The sequence below is a fragment of the Melanostigma gelatinosum genome (assembly GCF_949748355.1).
Source record: "Melanostigma gelatinosum genome assembly, chromosome: 11".
Taxonomy (NCBI): domain Eukaryota; kingdom Metazoa; phylum Chordata; class Actinopteri; order Perciformes; family Zoarcidae; genus Melanostigma; species Melanostigma gelatinosum.
The window spans coordinates 7,695,080-7,721,735 of NC_136644.1; the positions used below are offsets into that span (position 1 = coordinate 7,695,080).

At 43.7% G+C, this 26,656-nt stretch overlaps 3 protein-coding genes across 5 annotated transcripts in view; 2 read left to right on the plus strand and 1 right to left on the minus strand.

Annotated features, from left to right (window-relative positions):
• grin2bb (glutamate receptor, ionotropic, N-methyl D-aspartate 2B-b) overlaps nt 1-9,373 on the plus strand; it is a gene marked incomplete at its 3' end in the record, with an annotated part of 59,263 nt that extends 49,890 nt beyond the window's left edge. The window contains exons 13-14 of the mRNA XM_079279215.1: nt 4,210-4,448; nt 6,992-9,373. Coding sequence (XP_079135341.1) covers nt 4,210-4,448; nt 6,992-9,373 — 2,621 coding nt within the window. The remainder of the gene's footprint in view (nt 1-4,209; nt 4,449-6,991) is intronic.
• Nucleotides 9,374-16,465: 7,092 nt separating this feature from the next.
• Nucleotides 16,466-19,711, minus strand: LOC306784671 (uncharacterized protein). Of its 3 annotated transcripts, XM_079278742.1 has the most exons (5): nt 19,538-19,711; nt 19,069-19,113; nt 18,312-18,438; nt 17,912-18,041; nt 16,466-16,983 (listed from the first exon to the last, which is right to left on the minus strand). In XM_079278742.1, the coding sequence occupies exons 3-5, from the start codon at nt 18,424-18,426 to the stop codon at nt 16,686-16,688; spliced, it is 543 nt and encodes a 180-aa protein (XP_079134868.1). In that variant the 5' UTR covers nt 18,427-18,438; nt 19,069-19,113; nt 19,538-19,711; the 3' UTR covers nt 16,466-16,685. The 3 variants fall into 3 exon arrangements, with proteins under 3 accessions (XP_079134868.1, XP_079134867.1, XP_079134866.1); XM_079278741.1 differs by lacking the exon at nt 19,069-19,113; XM_079278740.1 differs by lacking the exon at nt 19,538-19,711 and having other exon boundaries at nt 19,069-19,362.
• A 2,884-nt stretch (nt 19,712-22,595) lies between these two features.
• Nucleotides 22,596-25,762, plus strand: nfam1 (NFAT activating protein with ITAM motif 1). Its single transcript, XM_079278736.1, has 6 exons — nt 22,596-22,732; nt 23,148-23,414; nt 24,170-24,321; nt 24,787-24,903; nt 25,053-25,157; nt 25,255-25,762. Exons 1-6 carry the CDS (start codon nt 22,639-22,641, stop codon nt 25,315-25,317), a joined length of 798 nt encoding a protein of 265 aa, XP_079134862.1. The 5' UTR covers nt 22,596-22,638; the 3' UTR covers nt 25,318-25,762.
• Nucleotides 25,763-26,656: the final 894 nt, after the last annotated feature.

A 26,656-nucleotide genomic window follows, 5' to 3' on the forward strand; every position in this document is an offset into this window, starting at 1 on the left:
CACTACAGGTAAGAGGATGAATACGTGTTTTTAATCTTGGGGTGCACTGTCCCTTTAACTGAAGGTAGGTAGAAGGAGCTCTGTAAATGCTGTTGGGCTGTTGTAATTGTTTTATTTCTTTTCAGTGTCACATGGACTGTCTACCCTTTTGTCTACCAGCTTGACATGTTCAAAGTAAAATCCCTCTCTGATTTAGACTAACTTATAGGTTTCTAAGATGTTCTCTCTGATAGCTTGTAAGCTACATTAGAAGGATCAGACATAAAGGCCGCAAAGCTCAGTTTACGATTTTGAAAAGTGCGTAAATAATTTAAACCCTTTACCAACTCCAGTGGCTGTTTAGTGATGTGCAGGGAGCTCAGTAGGCTGCCCTGAGTGTTCATAACAAGCACACGTGTCTAGGTAGAAATTATTAGTGAAGCACCGTTTCTCCAGCTGATTAATTCAGTGATTTGAATGAAGAGTCCATGTCCCATCGCTGGACTTCAAGGAGAAAGCAGCCCCTATGACACCGCGTGTGCCGCAGAGCAATGCTCTCAGTTTGTAGGTTGGCGTTTTGTTTTTGAGCCCCAGCTGTTGTTGTGTGTTTTGTGTAGTGACCGAAAAAAAGTCGTCAGGGTGTCGGGGAGAGAATGAGGAGCGCAGTGATCCACGAGGACCTCTGTATCAAGCTGCTGCTCTGTCATGATGAGAGGATTGAGCCAGTTGGGGTGGTTTGTGTGAATTGGTTAGGATGCCTTATTCGGCTCCTCTGTTTGAACTGGTTCCGGAGGTCGGGGCTGATGCAGGATGCACTGCAGGGCCATTTCCCATCAGTATGGACGGATATTGAGACAATAGACCTTCAGGTACAGATATACCCCTCCTGCCTATAACAACACCTACATGTTGGTTGTAAATTGAACACTGCAACTGAACTTGATGAAGTGAGCCTGTTTAAACACGTTCTGAAGCTCCTGGTCCACATCGTGTTCTCGCTACAATGGGACATCACAGGAAACCATCAATCTGTGATGCACGTTTTAGTTTCTCAGAGCCAGTTATTCTGCTGTGAAACGTATTGAAAGAGTGTGTTTTAGTTCCAGTAAGAAGTCCTTCTCAATTCATGGACGCCAGTGAAGACAGTCGAGCCTCCCTAGTTGTATTTCTTGAAAAGGTTTTAATGCGTTTGAGGCTGAAAATGTCCGCTCGACAGAGGCAGCAGATATTGGGATTGTCACCGCCCAACATGTCACGCTAGCCCACTGACCAATCACGTACTTGTAGGCCAGCTAGAAGGCTCTGGCACGTCAAAGAATACGCCCAACATGTCAAACTAAAGACCTGATTGGTTGAAGACTATGGCAATCAACAATATCGTCCCCATTCACTTAAACTGCAAAGCGGTTCACTTGTGAGTCTGCAGGCCTCGGGCCTCTCTTCTGACCTAGAGACACAGAGGTGAAATCTGATTGGATAAAAGCTCGACTTAAAACAAGCTGCACTGGAAGCAGAGCAACTGAGGAAGACAGTAGCTGTGCAATGAGAAAATAAGATGGGAAAAATATTATAATACATGTGTAGTTATGAAAAATGATTAAATGATAAAATAGCTATAACTTTGTGATTCTGTCTAGGCCAGCAGAGAAGGCCTTGCTGGCCCTGACGGCCCACCACTGATAGAGCAGTACAATGAGCTACAAACACAACACTTGAAGAATTATCACTGTAGGTGAATATACAAACACACAACCATAGACGATAATGTTTCAGTTGAAATATGATTGGAGTATCATAATCCTGCTTTATAAGATGCATAGCTCTATAGTGCAACAACAAAATCACAACTGACAGTATAACATGCTGAAACAAATAATGAATAAATAGAAATAAGCTTCATGAAAAAGAAAAGATTGTTCCTCATGTGAATCGTTGCCTTTGGAGAGTCCACCTACAGAAGCACTCCACCTCCAGAGACAGTATGTGCTCCACCACCTGCCAGATCATATATTGTACAGCACGTTGACACACACACACACGCACACACACACACATACACATGTTTGTCTCCAGTGTGCTATCACCTCCCATCTGGGTGTGTTATGGATGACGGGGTCAGTGCAGAGGGAACATTCACCTCGGATCAGATCTTTCGGAAGCAAACCGACCCAGACCTCGACATATGCTGCTGAGTGATGTACGCTCAAATGGCAGTCTGAACATGTATGCATGTGACATGTTTGCACGCTTAAATATCAGACAAACTTGTCCGCGCAAATTTTCCAAATGAAAGTAAAGTCTTATTGTACTGTCGACACGAGGCCAACAGCGTCAGACATTAACTCTCATCACTTTATGCAGACTGTTCAGCTGTCAGCACTCATGCGACGCTCCAGGTTAAGAGATCAGACTCAACGATGTTTGCTCCCGTCTGTCACGTCCTGTTAGAGTCCATGATGTAAGTCTTTTGCACAGAGGGAGAAGGATCAGCGATGGCCTTCTCACAGGAAACCGAGTGCCTCTTCATCTGAGCAGGATCAGGAGGGCGGTGGGAGAAATGTTGACGCCGGAGGAGGAGGAGGAGGGAGGAGGAGGAGGATGGCAAAGATGATGAATACGGATGGAGGGAGGACAAGAAAACAGGGAATCATTATGAAAATAAAGATTTCAATTGCTTTATAGATTCTGCTCATTTATCCGGTTCTTAATCAATTGCTGTAGTGATTGAATTTTGGTTCACACAGAGTGTGGAGTGTGCATCCAGGAGGTGTTCATCCTGTCCGTATGGCATTGTCATTGAAAACATGCGGGCTGATATGAAGAATCAATGGTCAAATGATCAAAATAGACATTTTAGTAAATCGGCTTAGTCGCATGGGTGTCCGATGACAAGATTTAGCACTATCATGAGTGCATTATACGGAGCCGGAGGTAGCAGGCAATTAGCTTAGCTTAGCGGACTGGAAGCCAGGGGGGACCAGTACCAGCACCTCTAAAGCTAATTTATTAACACGTATTCCATTTCTTTAATCTGTACACATACAGAAATGTAAAAATTTAACTGTGTGGTGATGTGGGGAATTATTTGCTTGGCAAAAAAACACCAGGGGCAGTGACTTCCTCTCGTTGCCACAGTGAGGTTGCCAGGTTTGCTGCCATTGTCCAGAGACCTATACTAAAAGCTGTGCTCTACAACTGCGTCTGGCAACCTGCGCTACAGCCCGAGACGCTTCACAGAAGAGCCCTTTGGATGGAAAAACTGTTTGTCAAGAAATAGTTCCAGCATGTAACTTCCCCTAAAAAACAAAGTTGTTGGTTGTATATCTCACGCTTTTGGTTTAAATTAATAAGATGTAAAATGTTGATTGCTGAGCTTTATTTTTTGTTTCAGCTTTGGACATAGCTAGGCTAGTAGTTTACCCCCTGGTCCCAGCCTTTATGCTAAGCTAAGCTAATAGCCTCCTGGCTCCTGCTTTGTATACACAGACATGACAGGGGTGTCGATCTTCTCATCCAACTCAGAGAAAGAAAGTGAAAGAGTGTAAATAGCATGAGAACTAATCTGCCACTTATCACTGCACTTTCTTTTCTCTCAGTGAGGTTCAATCTGGTAAGAAAGTCTGACTGAAAACTAGTGAACAGCTGTCTGAGACGATCACACATCCATACACAAAACAGTGTTTGGCAAGCGGTGGGAAAATACATACCCCCCTTGATCTCCAACAGACACACACAACAGTCCATTGGTGCAGATCAAAGAAATCTCTCTGGACGTGTCCTCTCCCCTCAGCAGTCCCCCCAGGTATGTGGAAGTGAGGGGAAGACATATTTGCGCTCGTCACATGACCACACGCACTTCCTCCCCGAGGACTGTCGAGTCCCAGCAGGCGGTTGTGTTTTTTTGTTTTTTTCTCCCCACAACAAGGAAGGGATAGCCTTCCATAAGCAATCCTTAATGAGGATGATCCTCAGGGGGACGTTCAGTCAAAATAATGCAACTTGACATTTGTTGCACGTACATGAGACCTGAGCTGTTTTTGGCATCGACTTCCCATCCCCCCCAAAGAAATGTGCCCTCTCTTTTTGTACTCACACTTAAATGTTCAGACACCCATGGGCGAACTCACTGAAGTGCAAACATGAACACCGACATCTCGATACAGTAACGTGTGTGTGTGTGTGTGTGTGTGTGTGTGTGTGTGTGTCTCTCTCTCTCTCTCCTTCCTCCAGGTGATATGGAGGAGTTTGAGGCCCTGTGGCTGACGGGCATTTGCCACAACGAGAAGAACGAGGTGATGAGCAGCCAGCTGGATGTGGACAACATGGCGGGGGTCTTCTACATGCTCGCCGCCGCCATGATCCTGTCACTGATCACCTTCATCTGTGAACATTGGTTCTACTGGCAGCTGCGCTTCTGCTTCATGGGCACGTGCACGGGGCAACCCGGGGCCACCTTCTCCATTAGCAGGGTGAGTGTGCACAGAAAGATCAAGAGAGGGGTTGTTTTCAAACCGCTGGCTTTCGGTTGAGGTGTATCGAGTCAGTCAGGATGCGATGACTCAGCTGACTTAATCTGTGACTTTTTTTAGCCCAGGCAGTAGTTAAACAGCAAAACACAAGTCGACAGCATCCTGTGCTGTACGCTAAAAAGATATCTTCGCTTGTCTAAATTCTACAGAAATTGAACATTTTCAATTTGTATAAACCACTGCAAGCCAAAGGGAGCACAACATTACAGCAATACATTCAGTCGCAGTTCACTTTTATTAAAATAAGGCGGGATGATAAGGCTGCCGTGATAAAGAGGGGGACGAGATATGATAAGCGCACATTTTCAATCTCATCAAATGCATCGTTTTTTTAACACAGGAAAGGTAATTAGGCTCAAAATGAAAAACAAAAGAGAACCCAACCTTGATGTCGTAACTTTCCTCACACCTGGCCAATCGCTGCATGAAGCGGCCGTGATTGTCAGGTTTGTTGATTTCGGAAAGTCCAACAAGAATCCAGTTCAAGCATATGGGCAACTTCTACTCAGTTCAAGAGAGAACACTTAGCCTGTGAATAATTTACCAAACTAACAAATGACAGGCAACTATTTAGCCTCTTCACTTATTAAGGACAGTGGAATACAAATGTGTCGCCTAGATCGCCAACAGCACACACGAAGCGGTTACCACCAGCGTTATGAAGACCAAGGCTTTTGATTTGCTGAATGACAGCGAGACAGCTGATGACAACCGGCATCAGCAAGCCTCCATCACTGAATCCTCAGGCCCTGAAAGGGTTAACAAAGCCTGCAATCTTTGCGAAAAGTCCACTATTTATCGGGTTAACAAGCACGGTTACGACTCTGCTCAGATGAGTCACTTAATAAGGTGCCTCACAGAGTTATTGAAGCAGGCTGCTTGGGGTTCATATAAATAATCACTTGAGGTGTAATTCATTTGCATAATGTTGCCTTTTAAGGAGGGGGGGGAGGGGGGTGTTGTTGTTGCATGCAAATTGTCTCAGTTATTATTTTTCTGAGAAAAGGACACCAGTGTTTATGTGTTTGGTGTTTTCTAATTGTAATGTCGTCTGGTTAACACCTACTCAGACTAACCTGAAAGCACTTCAAAAATAGATCTGGCCTTGAGCACTTCAGGAACATGCCGTTTCCTTTTCTTTTTTGTTAAATTGGCAGGAATCTCCCACTGTCTTTGGTAATGCAAAACATAAGCACTGTTTTGTGCATGGTGGCTTTACGATTCACCCTCAGCTCCGAGATGTTTGAAACGGATTTTACAACATCCATTTTGAGTGCATACACCGTTTCAAGAGGTGCTTCTACAGCCTGATATCTTTTATGCATTCCCACGCCTGGTTTAACACTCGAGTTGGGTGCGAGGAAGAAAAAACATGAAAGATAGTGCGGCATTGAAGAAAACTGTTTTCTAATACAGTATATAGATAGTGTAAGGACGGACAAGTGATGAGAGCACAAAGGGCTAATAAAATACAGAGGAGGAAAAAGAGATCAGTCAGCCAGAGTCCTGATAAAGAATAAAATGGGTCGCGGGACAAAGGCGGAGTAGAAAAGGATAGACACAGTGGTGTGCAAGGAACCTCTATTACCTTTTCACGGCAGCTGTAGTAGCTAAAGATGTAGAGAGATAAAGACAGACAATCCCATTGGATTGGCTGCCGCTCACCGGAGCATCCGGAAACGGAGATAAAACAGACACAAAGAGAGAACGGAGGCAGAAAAGAAGAGCAGGGACGACGATTCACATTCATGAATGTGGCTCGGCGACGGGGAAAGTGACGAAGAGACAGGCAGAAACTGTTTCTGACAAGTTGACGCCTTTGAGGAATGTTGGCCCGCGTGCTGGCTGGTGGGTAGTGTGTCCTCGACCTTTCGGATTTGGCTGTCGCCTCGACCACAGATCCCCTCGGCCCCCATTTAAACACGCTTGTTTGACTTCGCTCGCCAAAAGCCATTGGCACCAGGGTCAGCTGAATTAAAGCTATTGATCGGTGGTCAGAACCATGAGCTTACAGCAACCCTTGTGTTATCAATCAGGGCTTTGATCTGCTCCCTCGGTTCCCTTCAATCTGAGGTGGAGGGCTGAGCAGCAGCTGTGAACGTCCGCGCTGTTCCCCCGAGAAAAGTCACTTATGAACTCAGCCCCTATTACTGTTTAATAGTGTGTAAACAAAAGGGTGGTCAGAGAAAACATGGCAATACATTAACCTCTCTCCGCCCCTGTTTGCCTCTCTCTCTTTCTCTCTCTCTCTCTCTCTCTCTCTTTCTGTTCATGTGTCTGCCGTTTGACTTCCTCTCTCTAACCATAAACCCCCTTTGGTTCTCGACTCCTTACTACCGCCTCACATTTTACTGGTCTTTGCTTTTCCCTTGGGCATCGTACCTCACCACTCTCACTCTTATTCTTTCTCCTTCCCATGGCCTGTCTCACCCTCTCTTCCTCTCTCCACCTCCCTTTTTTTTCTTCTAATCTTCACACTCCAGGGTATCTGGAGCTGCATCCACGGGGTACAAATTGAGGAAAACAAGTCCACCATAGACTCGCCCTCGGCCACCATGAAGAAGAACATGAACAACACCCACTCCAACATCCTGCGCTTGCTCCGCACTGCCAAGGACATGACCGCCGTCCCGGGCATTAACGGCTCGCCGCACGCCGCCCTGGAGTACAGCCACAGCGGCCGTGACTCGGCCATCTACGATATCCAGGAGCACCGGCGCAGCTTGGTGGGCCACCCCGTCGACTGCAAGTCAGCTCCTCCCTACCTGCCAGAGGACAACATGTTCAGTGACTACATCAGCGAGGTGGAGAGGACTTTTGGTAACTTGCCCCTGAAGGACAGCAACCTGTACCAGGACCATTACCTGCACCACCGCCCGGCCTCGGCTCTGGGTATGTCCGGGCCCCCGCCTAACAGGCCGCGTAGCTTAGGCAGCACTAGCTCGTTGGAGGGGGGCATGTTCGATTGTGACAGCTTAGGGGGAGGGGTAGCGCCCATCTTCACCACCCAGCCCCGCCCCTCCATGACTCACAGGAATACCAATAAGTTTGACCTGATTGCTGGCCACACCCCTGCGGATTCCAGCCAGGGTGGGTTCAAGGGAAACAATGTATACGGCAGGTTTTCTTTCAAAGGAGGTGCATCCAGCACGGGGCTCATCGGGGGTCATGACAGGTACTGTGGTGGGCGCGGGGGAGGCTCAGGGGGGGACGATGGGAACATTCGCTCGGATGTCTCGGATATCTCCACACACACTGTCACGTATGGCAACCTGGAGGGCAACAACAAGCGGCGTAAGCAGTACAGGGACAGCCTGAAAAAGAGGCCAGCTTCGGCCAAGTGCCGACGGGAGCAGGACGAGATAGAGCTGAGCGGCCTCAGGAGGAGAGCCCACCACCACACCGTCCACCACCACTTCCCCCACGGGCCCCTGGCACACCGCACGGTCTCACCTCCCCTGGAGCGGAAGAGGGGAGGCGGAGGGGGTAAATCTTCACCATACTTGTTCCGCAAAGACAAAGAGAACCTGAGGGATTTCTATGCGGACCAGTTCCGCTCCAAGGAGGGCAAGGCCAAGTGGGAGCAAGAGGGTGGAAGTGGAGGAAGCGGCGTGGGCGGTGGTAGTGGTGGTGGTATCTGTAAAAGCTTAGTACCTGTGGAAGACTTCCTCAAAGGTAAAGGCAAGAAGCCAGAGTGTAAAGGTGGGCTCGGCTCAGTGTCGGCAGGGCAGCAGGCCCACACCTGCTGGGAGAAGGGAGTTTCTGGGCTGGGAGGTGGGGGCATAGCAGGGGGCGACTGGGAGTGTCGTAACTCCCACAATGTGTGTCACCACGGTGGAGGCGTGGGAGGAGGCAGCGCTTCCCAGGCTAGCGGGGTTGGCGGTAGCAGCAGTCGCCCCAGCTCCGCTAGCTGCAAGCGCTGTGACTCGTGTAAGATCCCGCCGAGCAACCTTTACAACATCAGCGAGGATAACATGGTGTTCGCCGGAGTGAAGAGTAGCGTAGGACCCAGCCAAGCACAAACTCAGGCACAGGCGCAGCGCAGGAAACTAGGGCCGGGCGGGAGGGTGTTAAGGAGGCAGCACTCGTATGACACGTTTGTGGACCTGCAGCGGGAGGGGGCGGGCCGCGTGGGAGGGGGCGGCGGTGGCAGCGGGGGGAAGTTGCGGAGTGTGAGCTTGAAAGACAAAGACCGCTTCATGGAGGGCCCCAGCCCTTACGCTCACATGTTTGAGAGGTACGCAGGGGAAAGAGAGTCTTCCATGTTTGGCGGAGTTGGCGGCGATAGGGCAAAGGGAGGCTCCTCCTTCAGTTTGTTCCGCGGAGGCGAAGGTGGGTTGCATCAGCGGTCCGTAGGGGAGAGAGACAGAAATAGAGCTATGATGGGAGGTGGTGGTGGTGATGGTGGCGGTGGTGGTAGCAGCAGAGGGGCTGGGACTTACTCCTTGTCTAAATCTCTCTACCCAGATAAGGTGAACCAGAACCCCTTCATCCCAACCTTCGGCGATGACCAGTGTCTATTACACGGTGCCCAACCGTACTACGTCAAAAAGCCACAGACGCAGCAGCAGCAGCAGCTTCTCAACAACAGCCGAGGAGGAGGGGACTTCCACGGCTCCATGGGAACGACTTCCTATTTGCCCGTGTCCGCCACAGCTGGGGTGATGTCCAATGTGGCCCCTAGGTTCCCCAATGATCTGTGTCTGAGCGGGGTTGGGGGGCCCATGGGGAACCACCACGGGGCCAGCAAGCTACTACCGGTGGGCAGGGACACGTTAGGTCTGGGGCCGGGACAGAGATCCTTCAACGGTGCCAGCAATGGACACGTTTATGAAAAGCTCTCCAGCATTGAGTCAGACGTCTGAGGGTGAAGACGGAGGAAGAGAGAGAGAGAGAGTGAGAAGATGAAGTGGGCGAAGAAAATGGGCGAGAGAAACATACAGATGTTGATGACCTCTCAGTGCGACGAGAACGAGGAGACACAATGCTGTGTGTGTCGTTCTCGACGAATTTGGACGATGCACAGAGGCCACTGCAGGCTAAGCTGTGAAGTCTGGCGGGAGACAAGTTCTAAATGAGAAGAGAGGATTCTGGTGCTGCTCCGACGCTCAGAGAAAGATAGGGAGGGAGGGAAGGAAGGAGGGGGGGAAGTGAAATCAAATCTCCAGTCTCTGCTCTCTGCACACACTCATCGTCTTTCCCTCCCTCCTGCAGTTCCTTAACACCAAAACAAATATTTTGTTTAACAACGGAAATACAATCATGAATGAGAAATCAACGCTTCTGTTGAAGTAACAGGGTAAACTAATAATAATTGTATTGATAATGTTAATAATATTATTGAATATTATTCCAGTGTTTAACGATGATCGGTTTTGGATTGTTTCGTTTTTTTTCTTTCTTTCAATGTTAATGTTATTGATTTAAATAGTTCATGTTACATATTTGTATGATGTTAATTCTTTCTTAGCTTACCAATATAACAGGAGACCATGTCGTTCGATCTATTTTTGGGGGTTCCTGTACTTTGGACTCTTCTTTGCTATTAATTCTTCAGGTTTGATTTTTTTTTTTTTTTTTACTTTTCTTACTCTTGAGTGCTGTGAAGTGTATGTGAAAGGCATGACGCTGAGTACATTCTATGTACTTATACATTTGCAAAGAAGGTCTCTTTTTTTCAGCTACTGAAGCAACATCATCATACTGATTTGCCGTTTCCCCTCCATTTTTCTCTGCTCGGCAGTACCAAATGGGTCTCACATTTTGAGCTGGATGTGCCTTAAAGGATTGTTACAGATTGTCTACACACGGGATCTGCTCTGTTGGCAGGCAGATCCACCTGCAAACAACTAGTCAAATTGATCAGAGTGTGAAAACACAACTGAAGAAGTCTGACGAGGGCAGAGTTTCATGAGCATGACAGACTTTTAGGCATTTGACAGACGTTGTAATACAAGCTTGCCATAGAGGAAGCTGAAATTCTTAAGTAGATCCCCAACGACCAATAGCAGGTTTACAAGGGTTAAAACCGCAGTGCCATGATAAACACACATTCCTGTCCCCCCCCCCTCCCCCTAAAAGATAAGTCAGCTCAGGAGAGCCATGCTGCTGACATTCGAGCGTGACATAAACTATAGGATCTCCTTCCACTTTTAACTCCACAATTAATCCTAACCGCACCTCCTTGAAATAATTTAGGAAGAAGCTCAACAAGCCTCCTCGCCTCCTCAAACGTCACTGTTCATGAGAGATGACCCGGGAACCAACTACCCATTAAATACATGGAAATCACATTTAATGTCCGCCTGTTGCCCTCATCGCGTTTCCACTGGGTCCGGCTCAATTGGCCAGTTGTGCTATTCAGGACAGGGCACATAATGGACTCACAGACTGAGGCATCCGTTCCTGGGATGAGTATTTCACGAGTACGGCTATAAGCCCAGCCGGCTGCGCTTGGTGGTCACATTTGAATGATGCGGGGAGGAGAACAAAGTGTCGAACACATTCATTCTGCTGGTTTAGAGGACCACAGTGAGCTCAAGTACAGAGTTCCAAATAATCTCTTCTTTTAGATAAAGTTACATCTTTGTGTGTTTCTATTTTAAAAAAATGGGGGAAATACTACAAACAGTTTGTGCTCACTATACAGCTACCGACCAGTGTTCCTCAGCAATAGTTTTACATTTTTGGGAAAATATTTGCTTCCTTGTTGAGCATTAGATGAGGAGATTGAGACCACTCTCACGTCTCAGCGGTAAATATGAGAAAGAGTTAGCTTAGCTTAGCATAAAGACTGAAATCTGGGAAACAATAAGCCTGGCTCTGTCCAAACGCCAACAAAACCATCTAACAGCATCTCTGAAGCTCACAAATGAACACGGTATGCATTGTTTGTTCAGTCCATGCAAGAAGTGTGAAAATGACATGTAGGAGGGATAGCTGCTGGACTTGTCTGCTGGTCTTGTAGTTGCCATGATGTTCAGCCAAGAAATAGTCCACACAATGTGTCACTTCTTTTTACAGATTAAAGAAAAAACAAGCTACAACTTGTTAATTAGTGAGCTGTAGAGTGCTGGTTGGCAGAGTTTCTTATCTTTGGACACAGCCGGGCGAGCTGCTATCCCTCCGTTTCCGGTCTTTGTGCTAAGCTAAGCTAACTGGCCTCTGGTCCATTTAAGATCTGACAGTGGTATCTCAACAAGATGATTTCTAACCCCCCACTGGACCATAATCTGTTTCACATGCTGAGATTTTGATGATGCCCTCAAGTCCTCCGAAGGTCCTGTGTGGATTGTGTCAGCGGCAGACGTTTGAGGAGAAAACAGAAGGAAGAGGAAGGCAGGAGCAAGTAGGTGGTACATTTAGTGAAAGCATCGCCTTTGTTACTACATCAGACACACGGGTCATCTCTGCTCTTAACACACAGAGACAACAAACACAACTTGTGTTTGGTTTCAATCACAAAAAAATAAATATTGGTCACAATATCTATTCCACATTTCCAGTTATATGCTGTCACCTGACTTTTAGTCCAAGCTAAATTTGAATACTTAAGCACAATCTGACTGAATGGATCGAATATATTTAGTTTATTGTACATCCCAGTCTAAACTTTGGAGGACTTTCCTCTTCTTGGTTGACAAGTCAGTATGTATGATACTAGGGGGTCTCTGGTGTTTGTAAGGGCCTGCATGTATACACTTTTCTTTCTTTCTCTTTTTTAATATTAACGTTTAGCCCAGAAAAAAGGCCGTTTTTTCAGAACAATATTTGGAATATTTATCAATTTCATTGGTACTGATGATCCATGTAGTACTGTGGGTGCGTGCGTGTGTGCGTGTGCTCGTTTGTGCAGGAAAAAACACCAATCTTAACATCTAAATTTTGGTTATACTTTCATGAATATGGCTAAATTGATTGAAAATTCCACTAGGGTAGAAAACAGTTTTTTTGTTATTATTAATCTTCTACAAAAGTTTCCTTGATAAGTTTGTGTTAATGCTTTTAAACAAGGTTGAGGTCTTGATTAATACATTCATCGTCACTAAAGAAGCCTTTTTTTCATTTCAACTACTTTCCTGTTGTTTCCCTTTTGAACATCTCGTTTCCTTATTTCTTTTATTGTACGTGTCTGAATACATACGCTTGATTACCTCTGTGTGCTCATATGGGAGAGAGACAGAGTGTATGTGTGAGAGATAACTGTTTTCTTGTACATGTATTTTACAACTGTATGTAAATACTTTACCTCACGCTCATGGACTTTTGATAAAATACAAAATAAAAACTGTACAAAAATAGCAGAGAATAGATCTATTTGGGATAAATCTTTCATTCGTAGGTTGCCCCCTTGCGAAATTGCTTTTGTAACGATTTCAGGCCAGGATATGTGCAATCGTTTGTTATTACACAGATAGTGTGCACATTCAATGAGTCATGGTTCCTTCTTGTTTTTTTATTTATTTGGTCAAAGACCATCAAAGAAGGTCGTTTTCTCAAAGCACCACCATTAATTGGTACACTGAAAGCACAATAGATTATCTGTTTCATTTTCTTTTTTACACCGGAAGTCTCTTTTCGCTCCTCTTCGACTAAACTTCTTTTATTTTTTATTTTTTTTTGCCGCAGAACACTCGAACAACTCCACCCCCTGAGCTGTACAGATTGTGAAAAATGTACATATAACATTAAAAAAAATCTAGTTCGCCCTTGCATTTTTTTGTATGGAGAGAAATTACTTGTGTGAAGAGAGTATTTCGAAATTTGATTTAATATTTAGTCATATTGAAAATGAGATTAAACACAGTCAATGTGAAAATAAGTGCTGAGAAATATTATTCTTCTGTCTCTTTGGAATAAAAGTGTTGCGTATTAATAAAAAAATAAGAAATCTCAAGCTCGCTGGTCTTGTTCTTTTATTTATTTATTATCGTCTGTCGTGTCCTCAGCTGTCCGCGAGCAACAGGGCGTCTCTCCCGCGTGTCCTGTTGATATGTGCGTGTTCACGCTGTAACGGACCGTGTCATTATGTCTCGTGCTGGGCGATCTGACTGAGATAATGGCTGAGTGTCGTCTGCTGCTCTTTCAGCTCTCATAAACAAGGCTCTCATCGTGCGAGATTGATTATGTTGGATAAGTGTTCTTGCGGACCAAAGAGAAAATAAATATAGATGCTTGAGAATGAAAAAAAAAGGTGGCGCGAGAGAGCGAGAGAGAGAGAGAGAGAGAGAGAGAGAGAGAGAGACTGAGGGAAGGAAGAAGTGATGTAAACTGAACGAGCATCAAAGATCAAAGCCCCCCCCCCCCAAAAAAAACTAATAAAAAACCTGACTCCCCCTCACTCCTCAGACTCTCTTTACTCCTAAAGCCTTGTCCAGCAACAGGAGTTATTTAAAGAAACCTGCAGATTTGGAAATGTATACCGATGCCTCGCGGGTACGGATTTGGTGGGAGAATTTTAACATCTGAAGTCCCGGATGCCGACAGGGAGGGATGTGAGGCGGTAGAAATAATCCTCAAATCAGTTTTCATCTCCTGCTTCTCAAAAAAAAAAAAAATCGTTACTATTTTCTCTCTATTCTTGCTCACTTGTTTCGCTCCTTGCACCAACCCAACAAGCTCAGGATGCATTGCAACACATGTAACTACTTCTTGACAATTAACTGTTACCTAGCAACTGGCTCTTTTTTTCAGAGATCGGGAGGGGGGTAGAGGAGGGGGGCGTAGACAGAGAGGGAGAGAGAGAGAGATGTATACAGTATTTCCACAGCATCTTAACTGGATCGGATGCAACAATGCATTGACAATACAATACCAAAATGGAAAGTACAGCCTGAGCCCGACGCCCACACATAGCAGCGTAGAGAGGAGAGGAGAGGAGGAGGAGGAGGAGGAGGAGGAGGAGGAGGAGGAGGAGGAGGAGGAGGAGGAGGAGAAGGAGGAGGAGGAGGAGGGAGAGCAGGAGGAGGAGGAGGAGGAAGAGCAGGAGGAGGAGGAGGAGGAGGGAGAGCAGGAGGAGGAGGAGGAGGAGGGAGAGCAGGAGGAGGAGGGAGAGCAGGAGGAGGAGGGGAAGGAGGAGGAGGAGGAGGAGGAGGAGGAGGGGAAGGAGGAGGAGGAGGAGAAGGAGGAGGAGGAGGAGGGAGAGCAGGAGGAGGAGGAGGAGGAGGAGGGGGAGAGCAGGAGGAGGAGGAGGAGGAGGAGGAGGAGGAGGAGGAGGAGGAGGAGGAGGAGAAGGAGGAGGAGAAGGAGGAGGAGGAGGAGGAGGGAGAGCAGGAGGAGGAGGAGGAGGAGGAGGAGGAGGGGGAGAGCAGGAGGAGGAGGAGGAGGGAGGTGGTTGATGTACAGATTACTGTTTGGAGAAAAGAAAAGAGAAAAGGAGGGATGAACACGCATGCAAAAGGGGGAAACAAACGAGGAGCAGACAAGTGAGGAGTGTGCATATGTGTGTGTGTGGGGGGTGTGCGTGTGTGTGTGGGGGGGGTGTGCGTGTGTGTGTGTGTGTGTGTGTGTGTGTGTGTGTGTGTGTGTGTGTGTGTGTGTGTGTGTGTGTGTGTGTGTGTGCGGCGCGGTTTGACAAGTGGAGTTGTGGAGAGGAAGAGGAGAGAAACTGGTTGCTGTAGAAACACTTGGCAAAGTTTTAATGAAGGCATAAAGTTTAATGCCAGTGCCCACAAAAGACACACACACGAGATCACCATACGCAAACAAACAGTATAAGTGTGTTAGCAGATATAGCCCCCCCCCCTCTTTTCTGCTGACTTAAGCTGAGCAAGAAGATCAAGCCTGCATGAATCAGTTGTAATGTCACGTCTGGTTACGGCAGCAGGAGAGCACTGACACCTTGTGGCAACAATGCCATCCTCCGGTGATATTTAGGCCACGGTGCACATCTCATTCACTGGAGTTTAAGTAACAGAGCGCAGCGGGGAGAGACGCTGCTGGAAAACCAAATGCGCACTGAGTACCGTCCGTCTGTAGGTTATTAGGATGCATTCGGTGTTTCTGTGGTCGTCGTTGTTCTCAACAGATGTTTTTATACCGTGTTTTGAAGAGAAACTGTCAATTTTTTTAAGTTTGGGTTCTGACAACAATCTGACGTTTTTGGCAAGATTTTTTTTTTTTAAGGTTTGAGGCAGTAGATGCCGAGATGTCTTGACTTAGTTAAGACACCGGATCCTACATTTCCCACAATACAACTTGATGGAGTCTTTTATTGGAGGCTCTCTGTCTTTCAAACTCCACAGCTCCAGTTTATAATGCAGGCTTAACAAAACAAAATTGTAGACAGTTAAGTTAAGGTTAAATTTAACCCAATCTGTGACAACCCTGATGAAATAATATATTTTTATTTTTATTTTTTTCTCACAGGTGCACCTTCCGAGTGAACTGAACTTAGGGGGGAGATATCAGGTGGAGTGTCCCTTTAAGGGGGAGTCCTGCCTTTAGCTTCTTCACATCTCTCATATTTTTTTGTTCTGCTTTTATTGTTGTTTGCATAGACCGTCAGTGCAATACTAAACGAAACATAATTAAATCAATTATAATAAATACAGGGGACATATTTTATATAACCATGGAAATGTGAAATAATACAAGAGGTCTAATTGTTTTCTCGTTTTTTAATCAGCCCATTATTTTCCTGCTTCATTGCACCATTTGTCTTTATTTAATGTGACCATTTCATTTCATGCAGCCACTTTTCATCAGCAACTCCCAGACTGTCAATAATGACAAGTATAGAGCCATGTGACTGGCTGTCAAAGAGCTAAATATTTATTCAATTATTGCTGAACACTTTTTGTTTATGTGCCAATAAATGAAAAGCAAAAAAGGTAGATCATGTGACAAGCTAAACTATCTCCCGCTTTGTGTGTGTGTTAAAGAAGGAGGTTTGTGTTTCCGTATGTTTCCTGACTTTAAACTAAATCTGACATTTAGAGCTGGACAATGAGCTTGACAATCATAAAAAAGATTTTATTGAAGATATGAGTTATTTGTTGACGAATACAACCGTATTGTCTCTGATCCCACGGGACAAGCAGTGTCTAGTATGTCTAGAATATGTTATTTTTTACAACAAATGAACATCTATACAGTTTTAAAAAGTATTTCTTACATTACATCATATTTGTAGAAGATCTATCTTTGTCAACTTTCTCTTCAGCTCCATCACTGTGTCTATCTCTCTCTCTGAACCAGCGTCACTCCCCCTTTCTTCAGGACTCTCACCCGTCTCCTCCTCACCACCAGGCTCCCCCCCGGAGCCCTCGGGGCGTACCGGGCCAGGCTCGCTGCCTCTCCTCTCAGGCTTTGAGGTGTCAGAGCCCGGCCGCCTCCCGCCTCCACCTCCCGGTAGCCGTGGTGACGGAGGAACGGTTCCAGGGTTGCTAGGCGATGAGAGAGCTCGTTGATGCGCTTGCGCAGCAGGGAGACTTCCCTGAACAGGTCGTTGACGGACTCGGACAGAGGGCGCACCCTACAGGACGAAGAGAGAATGTTCACTCTAATATAATATAATATAATATAATATAATATAATATAAAATAATATAAAATAATATAATATAATGTAATGTAATGTAATGTAATGTAATATAATATAATATAATATAATATAATATAATATAATATAATATTATATTATATAATATAATGTATTATAATATAATGTAATGTAATGTAATGTAATATAATATAATATAATATAATATCATATAATATAATGTAATGTAATGTAATGTAATATAATATAATGTAATGTAATGTAATATAATATAATGTAATGTAATGTAATGTAATGTAATATAACATAATGTAATGTAATGTAATGTTATGTAATGTTATGTAATGTAATATAATATAATATAATGTAATGTAATGTAATATAATATAATGTTATGTAATGTAATATAATATAATATAATATAATGTAATGTAATGTAATGTAATGTAATATAATATAATACAGTATAATTTATATTATATTATATTATATTATACCAGTTGCTGTGCGGTTCACTTTTACTGTTTTGGATGGTATATTTGGCTAACCGCTAACATCTATTGGAACCACCACACTGCTGAGTACATTGCTGTAACTCAGCCGCTGTTATGTGAACAGACAGCTTGGTGAGTTACATTTTGTTTCGGCAAGACTTCCAGCCGATTGCCTGCATACATCACCCCTTGTTTTTGAGTTTGAATGAAGTGTGTTTTACAACGCCTTACAGCCCACAGGGGTCTAGACAAGGGGTTAGCCAATTGTGGGTTGTGTTCATTCAATCACACAATAAAGTAGTTGTCTTTGCAGACGCACCTGACAGAGATTTCCCCTCTACCGAGTGCACCTTTCAAGTTGTAGATATAAACTCTTGTATTCGGAGGTGATGGAGGTGTTAAAGTTACCGGGAGTAGTCAGGCAGCAGTGCGCTGGGCTCAGAGTGTAGCAAAGACTTGATCTCACGGAAGATGCGTTTTCCCCAGGCATCTAAAACTCTGGTCACACTGCGCACTGAGGCCACATTCACACTATCCGCTGAAACCAAAACATCACACCATCAGACTTTGATTTCAAGAAAAAAACAGCCTGAATGAATCATGAACATTACAGGGACATGCGTCATAATAACTTTAGGATCCAAACATTAATCTCATGTCTGCAGAGTTTCTTAAATTGCTGCTTTTCATTCAGTTCACCAATCAATTATATAAATTATTTCACAACTTCAAACATTTTGTCACAAAATGATTTACAGGCCTCCAATCTGCAAAACGTCAAGAGATCAAAGGGAGGCTCATGAATCACCTCCCTCTCTGTAGTTCCAGAACCCATAATCCAGTTCATTCTCCTCGCCGCCTGAACGGGCCCCAGTTGCCATGGCAACCACCATCAGTAGCATCAACAGAGAAGGCGGGGCCATGACGAGCGGATGCTTCCCCGTTTAAGACGAACAAAATAGAGAAGAGGAAGAAAAGACAAAAACAAAACTCATGTTTTGTCAGTTGAAAATGAAAAGATACATTTCTTGAAATTAGTTTTCCTTTATAAATGCAGAAGAGACAAACAGAAAGAAATAAAAGACGTGATGACACACAGGCTTCATGAGCACCAGCCAGAAAAGAGTCGGCAGCATGCAGATGTGCACATACATCTGTATCCAGTGGTGGAAAGTAACGTACGTCATTACAATTAAGTACAGTGCTGAGATACAATTTTGATATATTTCTACTTTTCCATTTTCTGCTACTTTATACTTTTTACTCTTTTTACTCCATTTATGTGACCATTTAAAACAATGTGTAGATTAGGATTTTTGCAAAGGGCAATTCTTCACAATGGATTGTTTTACTTTTGAGACTGTAACTCGACCCACACTATTTCCTTTCTTTTATGTATATTTTACATTTTTATATTAAGGGTTTGAACTGTTGCTCAACAAACTGCACAGGTTGAGAGGTGCCTTTAATTCTTTGAACTTTAAAACCATCCATTAATAGTTAAAAGAAAATATACCTCCTGATTACAACTAATCTTTAACAAAAATCCTTAACAAATTACTTACTTTAACTGAAAGACTTTTTGTCCGATGACAGTCCGCCCTGCGTGTCTGTTATGAGAAGAGCATGACCACATTCCAATCTGACCAAACACAACTTTTGTTTTGACTCCAATCCCATGACTCCAGGTGTGTGAGGAAAAACAAGAGCGAAGGAGAAAGCCGGCGACCCAGAAAAGAGGCGTCGAAAAAAGAAAGAAAGAGCAGAATTGCCTCCACATGACAAAGTCTGTGAATCACGCAGGTCAATAAAAAGCCACTGACTCACTGTTGAGACATTTTTTAAATGTTATCAGGGAATGTGAATTTGGAGGCCGATCAAAAGGCGCCATTACAAATTAGCCCGACTATAACCTGATGCAGCTTGATTCACATCTGGACAAACACAGCTGCATCTCTTAACTTTGCAGACTGTGAGTTCACTGGTAAGAAGCGTCGCAGGCTGGAATAAAAGAGCAAATGAGCCAATACTCACAACTTTGAAATGATGATAACTCTCAGCAGGAAGTCCCTCTCCGATCTTATTGAATACCAGATGCTCCTCTCCACTGCCCCGGTCTTTTCTCCTTATTTCTCTCTCTCTCTCTTCACCCTCGCCTCGCAGCTGTAATATAATTAGGAGGAGAGTGTGGCAGAACCAGTGCTGAGTTTAAAATCTCCTTATTAGTGTCTGTCATATCTTTCGACCCCCAACACACGCCCAACTCCTGCTCTCGCTCTCTGACACGTGCTATGACACCCAGCTGCTGCCAGATGTGTGGCACATGCTCTCCTTTCAGGTCAGTTTCATAATTTAGTGTGCTCTTCTGTGCGGAACAGACAGGTATATGTGTCCTGTGTAATTTCACTCTGCTGCCGGATCCAGTTTCTCCTCAATACTTGAGTTATAGACCTTTTTCATCTTTCTCTGCTTCTCACCGACCCTCACAACCGCAGCTCTCAGCCTCAACACACCATATTTTTTTTAAAAAGAAGAAGAAAAACTGCCTGGTTAGAGAATGCAGAAAGATAATAATTCAAATTTAAAGGACAAGTGTTGAAGAGCAGCCGAAAATATGACTGTGTTGATGAGCTCCACTACATGTATCTGATGGATGTCGTTATTCTGATTGAGATTCATACACAAACATAGAATCAGTGTCCGACGTATGATGCGTTTCTATAGATTGGACAACTTCACAGTGTATAAAGTAGTGGGCTCCACTTCCACCTGCAATAAATACTGCTTGAATCAGAAACTATTATGGAGTATAGAGTTTACACTCTATACTTACTTATTCTTACTTACTGTAACACCTTGTAAAAAAATACTCAAGTATAGGTCCTGGATTCAAAACGTTCGTGAAAGTACAGAAGTACTGACAACACAGTGTATTCACAGAGCCAGAAGTACAAGTAATCAGTCAGTGTTGTATTGTATTATTAAGTGGATCATTTATATTGATGCATTATGAGTAAGCTGAACTTAAATGCAAAAGCTGCCATCCATTGGTTGAGCCACGGACATTTACTGTTTTGATGAAAGTCAAGCAAAAATGACTAATATCTTGTCTTGCAACATTGTAAATGAGCCAAATTCAGTTTGATTAATCAGCATAATAATCAGCAGACTCATTGTGTAATTGTTAGTTGTAGCCCTTGTAGCAGGTCGAGGTGACGCTACTTTGAATGACATGCTTTCGGGTATAGTTTCATCGATATCAATGCATGGATATAAAGTATTCTTTTTCTGAAAAGCAACAAGAAACCATCGCTGTAAAAGAAATGTAGCAAAAGGTACAACATTTCCTTCAGAAAATGTGAAGTAGAAAGTGGCAGTAAATGGAAAAACTCAAGTAAAGTGAAGTTTCTCATAATTGTAGTACAGTACATTGTTTTTCACCACTGGACACTTCAGGGGATATTAGACATTTAATCCACAATGTTTTCAAACACATAACATGTTTTCTACACCAGATTCATGGTTAAAAAGATCAATTTAAAGATCCAATATGTTCTTTTATGTTGTTGCTTCTTGCAATCCGAGGTGCTAATGAATCAATGTTTTTAAGGATTTGTACTCCCCAGAATAGAGGGCCGATAAGCAGAGGGGATATGAAATGGAATGAATTATTCTTCATTGACTAGCATCCAGATGTTCCAGCTCACTGCGTCTGTTTTCATGCTGTGGCTGAGGTGAGGTCAGAGTTGGCCACTAAGAGAGAAAATGGTGAAAGAGTGAAGTCTCGAGAGAGGAGAGAGGAGACAGGAGAGAGGAGACAGGAGGGATGAAGGAGGGGTGAAGAAAAACAGACAAACAACCGAAGGTTAAAATGATAATCACAACCGCCGCACCTCAACATCTGCATGCTGAGTTACTGCTGTGAAGAAGTCACAACCGTCAGCCACAGCTGGTTCACATTACCACCAGGCAGTTTCAGCTGGATTCCAGCCTCTCAAACACACACACACACACACACACACACACACACACACACACACACACACACACACACACACACACACACACACACACACACACACACCACATACTTTCTCTCTCGCTGCTCGAGTCCATTGCTTCCCCTGTCTTTTAAAAATCACATGACGGGGTGTGCGTTCATGGCTCACACTTTTGTTTCTCCAACACTGTCCCGCTGTGGAGGAAAGCCAACATTGCACTTCCCTTCACAACCAGAGGCTGACGTAACAGAAATAATGCAACCAGACAAAAAAAATCCCCCTTAACACAATACAAAGCAAGATAGGGGCCAACGTTTGTAGAATTTTATTTCGATGTGGATGTGTCCTGGTGGTGTGCAATGCTTTCAGGCTTTAATGTTAAATGTCAGTTTTGAATGTTCTTTTCATTTCAATCAGGAGAGACAAGTCAGATAAAGAAAAGATAATTGTTTACTGTGAACAAATGATATGTGACGATAAAGTCTTCAGAGTCTGTGGCGCTAGGACTCTACAGGGAGATTTGTAATCGAGGGGCCTCTGCCCTGAGCAGCAGCAACATCAATCCCCCTGTGGAGTCAAGATACTGGTGGTGATGGTGGCTGATGAGGCTGATAGAATGATGAGTTGATGAAGCTGATGGATCTGCGAAGATTGTGCGGAGGTGGTGAGGTGGAGGGTTGCGTAACAGCAGCAAGAACGTACCGAAGGTAGAGAGGCAGTCATATTTAAAAAGAGACAGCAGCAAGATGATAGGCCGACGATGTAATTGTGTCGTTGTGCTATTGGATAGAAGAGACCAGATGATCTAGACAGCTGATCAACATGATCAACAGCCCCAAACAATAACAGCAATGAAATCATAAGTGTGTATGCGTGAGGAGTGATCGGCAGATGTATGGGAAATAAACTACGGGTTTAGGCATGCGAGAGTATAGTCTTCCTGGCTTACGCTAGAGCTTCATTAGTGCTGCTAAAAGTCTCAAAATAAACAGAACATTTTGAGGAAGTGGTTTTGCCAGAAACAGGAAGCCCAGCACTGCATTTTATGTACCAAGACAAACTGAAACACTGAATAGATACAACCTCAACGAGGTAGACTCATAGCGTCCCCAGAAAAACCCCAAGGATCACAACATGGAGGCTCGACAAGTTTGGCAGTTTTCTTTCATGTGGAGCTGGATGTTTGTCTTTTTTTTCCTAGCTGTGTGCTCAGGACTGGAGTCACCAAGTAAGCCATCGAAACTATATTTTTGACAATGTACTTATGGATAAAGGTTGAAACTTGGTAAAAACAACTTTGTGGATCACTAATGTAACTCTCCGATTGTTTGCCGTCAAGGAAGTTTAGATATATGTTTTTTTAGCATCACATCAACGATTATTTTCATGACCAATGTACTTTTTTTTTAGGAATCATATATTCTACCTTATCTATAAATGTAACAAAAGGAAAGTGTTCCAATTGCTTCTTTTGTCCGACCAAAACCCCGCAAAAATGATTCATAACAATGATGTGAAAGGGAGAAAAACAGCAAATTCACACATTTGAGAACGTTTGATGTTTTTGCTTAACAACTGATAGACTTCTCGAGTAATCGACAAATCTTTTCAGCTCTAATATGAACCTCTATGTCCCCTCACAGAACTTCGCCTGAAAAACACAGTCTTTGTGGCCTTTGCAGGCGAAAAGCTCAACCTGAGCTGTGAGCTGATGATGCCAGCAAACCAAAGCAGCGACGACCTGACGTGCTCCAATCCGCTCGACGAACGGATCTTTACACGTACCATCCTCGAGACCGTCCAGCCGGAAAAAGTCGATCTGATGTTGGAGCTGAATAACGTGACCAGTTCAGGAGAATACAGTTGCCAATATAAAACAGCCAAAGTGTACTGGTACCTCCGAGTGAGAAGTGAGTATGAAAAGGAGAGAATGTGAATGAAAAAAATGAGGTTGAAGTGAACAGTTGTTTGAGTTTCGTTGGCAACGATCGATTGAATGACATCCATGAACACATAATGTGTGTTCATTTCTTGGGAAACCAGCAAGGAAAAAGTGAGGTAGTGGTGGGACAGGAAGCCAATGCTGAAGTGGCTGAAACTTGTATTTAGTTAATGATCTCAATCTTTAGTTTCAAGTCTTCTTCAATACATCATGATGTTCATTTAGTACGTTGGTCCATTTAGAGTCAAATAGATCATTAACTAGGGTATGCTTTAGGGCGGGGCTATGTGATTGACAGGTCGTTACCATGGCGTTGTCTAGTCTGGGAGTTGTCAGTGTTGGCACAACTTTAACCCTTTCACAGTGAGTTTTCAGTTCATGAAAATTAACTAACATTTTAGTCACCTGAAAATGTCTGATTCAGCGTTTGTACTTAGCTCCACCCTCTGGTGTCACTTCTGTTTGCAAATAAACAAGATGGCGTCGGCCGAAACGCCGAACGGCTTCAAGACGTCAGTCCACAAACCAATGGGTGACGTCACGGTGACGACTTCCACCTCTTGTATGCGGCCTATGGTGTAAAGTTTGAGTGGACATGGGATTTCAATAGTTCAACCAACTGATGGTTTAATTTGGAGAATAGTAAGAGCCCACCAAGAAAAAAAATCGAATAAAAAATAAACAGAATTTTGTGCCAGAAATATTTCTTTTTTGTCCCTTCAGATTTAAGGTGGGACCCTTCGGAGGGTGTTTTTCCAGGGGGCGGGGACCTCGACATGTCGAATTACACAGAACTCATCGCAGTCGCCGTCCTCACCGGTGTGCTGCTGGTTTTCAGTGTGGTCGGCTCAGTGTATGTCTTCAGAGGACATGGGGTAAGATGTGTCCTGCTCAGGACCTCAGACATTAAGAAACAGCATGTTGGAATGTCACAATATTGCTTTGTTATGACAGATGAGTTTCTGAAGCTCTAGATGAGGTTGAGTGTTTTTAATGTACAATTTATATTGAGTAAATCAATACAAAATTAGCTATTTGGTGGTTGTCCTTAAACAAATTCTTAATATAGAGCAGCCTCTGTGACTAGCAACCACAAACCCAAATCAAACCTTCCCTTTGTGAGTAAGGTCATTGGTGTACCAGTAACTAAGTCACCTCCTAAACTCAAAGGATTCACCAATCCATTAATAAAGAATTAAATATATAGACACACTGGACAACTGGGCTGGAATCCTGCTATATCACAAGAAGATCAAAATGACTTTTAGCCTAGTTTGTGCGTTATTATCCAGTTTTTGTCATTAATGTTTCTTTTAATGCATTAAATTGCCATCGTTTAGACAGAATGTGGCAACCGTGGCAGAAAACAGAAGCAGAACATAGAAGAAAGGAAAGAAGAAGAGATGGAGGAAGAAAACGTGGATGTGATAACAGCTCCGTCTACGTCTTTCTATGCCGTAAGCATCTTTCTGCCCATCAGTGTAAAGACTTGTGTCAATATTTCACTTGAATTCAACAGTGCCACGTCATTTTTGTCCACCGTCTTCCCTGCATTCACATGTTTGTCTTTATATTTCTTGTAAACTGATTTGGAAAATTCTCACAGGGTCTACAGACTCGGCCCAGGTCCATTTATGATGTGCTGGACCACTCAGCTGTCAGCAGAGAGCCAGACCGAAGCCAAGCTAAACCCAAGGAACCCAAAGAAACGGTCAGTGTGGACTTCAGGTGCTTCGTCATGTTTCTCTGTTATCAGCGGAAAGTAATTCAACATGCAGTTGGTGACCTGTCTTCTGCTTCGTCCACAGGTGGCAGAGACCACACAAGACCAGCATGAAGGCGTATTTGAGTCTGTCTATGAGAATTTCTGAATCAGAGATAAACTTGTTCCAACAGATTGAGATATTTATATTAGTGGCTGAGATGATCTCAGTTTTCTTTGCTGACTTATTGTCACATGTTATCAGAAAGTATTTAGATTATTTGAAGTGAAAGTTAGAAAAAAACACAATGTAAAAAATACTCATGTCACATGTAAATTTGTCAAGTAAAAACACAAACGTATTATCAGCAAATGATACTCCATTATGCAGGCAAGCTGTGCAATGTATTATTTTATTACTAAGGATATATTAACATTCTGTTTGGTTGAGGTGTAGCTAGGCTGATAACTATTTTACTATAAAAATCCACTGCATAACAATGCTGCATTGTTAATAACGAGCTGTCAAACCAATATAGTGGAGTAAAATGTACAATAAAATGAGAATCACAATGTTTCCCTCTGAAATATAGTAAAAGATAAAATAGTATAAGTAAAGTATCTCAGAGTTTTACTACAGAAATTGAAATAAATAAATCTGCCACCAGTCAGTCTGAATTATGTTTGTTTTTGTAGCATATCACCTTATTTGGGCATTTCCGTGTGTGATAAGAACCACCCTGACCAATGACATTGCAAGGCATCTCTGATAATGTTGAGACTTCAAAGACTGGGACTTAATGTTCAATTTTGCTGGGTTCCTGCTCATGTAGGTGTGGAGGGCAATGAGAGAGCAGATATGATTGCAAAGAGAGCACTAAAACTAAAATAAGAGGAGATGTTGAAAATTCCTTTTGGAAAGGGGGAAGCTAAAGCATTAATAAGAGAGGCAGGACGGGATGGCAGAAGAAGTGGGACAACGATAACAAAGGAAGACATTATTATAACATTCAGAAATCCATAAATGTGAAGACATACAAAGGGAAGTACAGAAGAGAGGAAGTCATAATATCAAGGTTAAGGGTCGGACATACAGGACTTAACTCAACGCTGTATTTAATGGCAAAAATGGACTCAGATAAGTGCACTATTTGTAATGTTACTGAAGACGTGGAGCATGTTATCCTGAAATGTCAAAGATACAATTCAGACAGGAACATCTTGAAGCAAAAAATATGTCAGTTGGGACGGAAGTGGAGTTTGGAGGGAGTTCTGGCAGTGGACGGAGAATGGCGAGAGTGCTGCAGAGCACTGTTGCGATTTCTTCAAGAAACGGGATTAGACCGTTGGATTTAGTTGGAAAACAGTGAAGAAAAGGTTACTCTGAAACTGCACACTCCGGTACAGTAGGTGGCGGTATGCACCTATACAAGTTGGTTGCGGCCCGCCAATCAAATTTAAAGAAGAAGAAGAAGACATTGCAAGGCATCGATTCTACGAGCCAATGA

What these genes read in the sequence shown, in the direction of transcription:
- LOC306784671 (XM_079278741.1), bottom strand. Translation starts at nt 18,426, where the DNA reads ATGGCCCCGCCTTCTCTGTTGATGCTACTGATGGTGGTTGCCATGGCA. An exon ending in CTGGAACTACAGAGAGGGAG is followed by an intron (nt 18,042 to 18,311) that starts GTGATTCATGAG and finishes TTTTGGTTTCAG; the next exon opens with CGGATAGTGTGAATGTGGCC. An exon ending in CTGCTGCCTGACTACTCCCG is followed by an intron (nt 16,984 to 17,911) that starts GTAACTTTAACA and finishes TTCGTCCTGTAG; the next exon opens with GGTGCGCCCTCTGTCCGAGT.
- nfam1 (XM_079278736.1), top strand. Translation starts at nt 22,639, where the DNA reads ATGGAGGCTCGACAAGTTTGGCAGTTTTCTTTCATGTGGAGCTGGATG. An exon ending in ATGTCTTCAGAGGACATGGG is followed by an intron (nt 24,322 to 24,786) that starts GTAAGATGTGTC and finishes GCCATCGTTTAG; the next exon opens with ACAGAATGTGGCAACCGTGG. An exon ending in CCAAGGAACCCAAAGAAACG is followed by an intron (nt 25,158 to 25,254) that starts GTCAGTGTGGAC and finishes CTTCGTCCACAG; the next exon opens with GTGGCAGAGACCACACAAGA.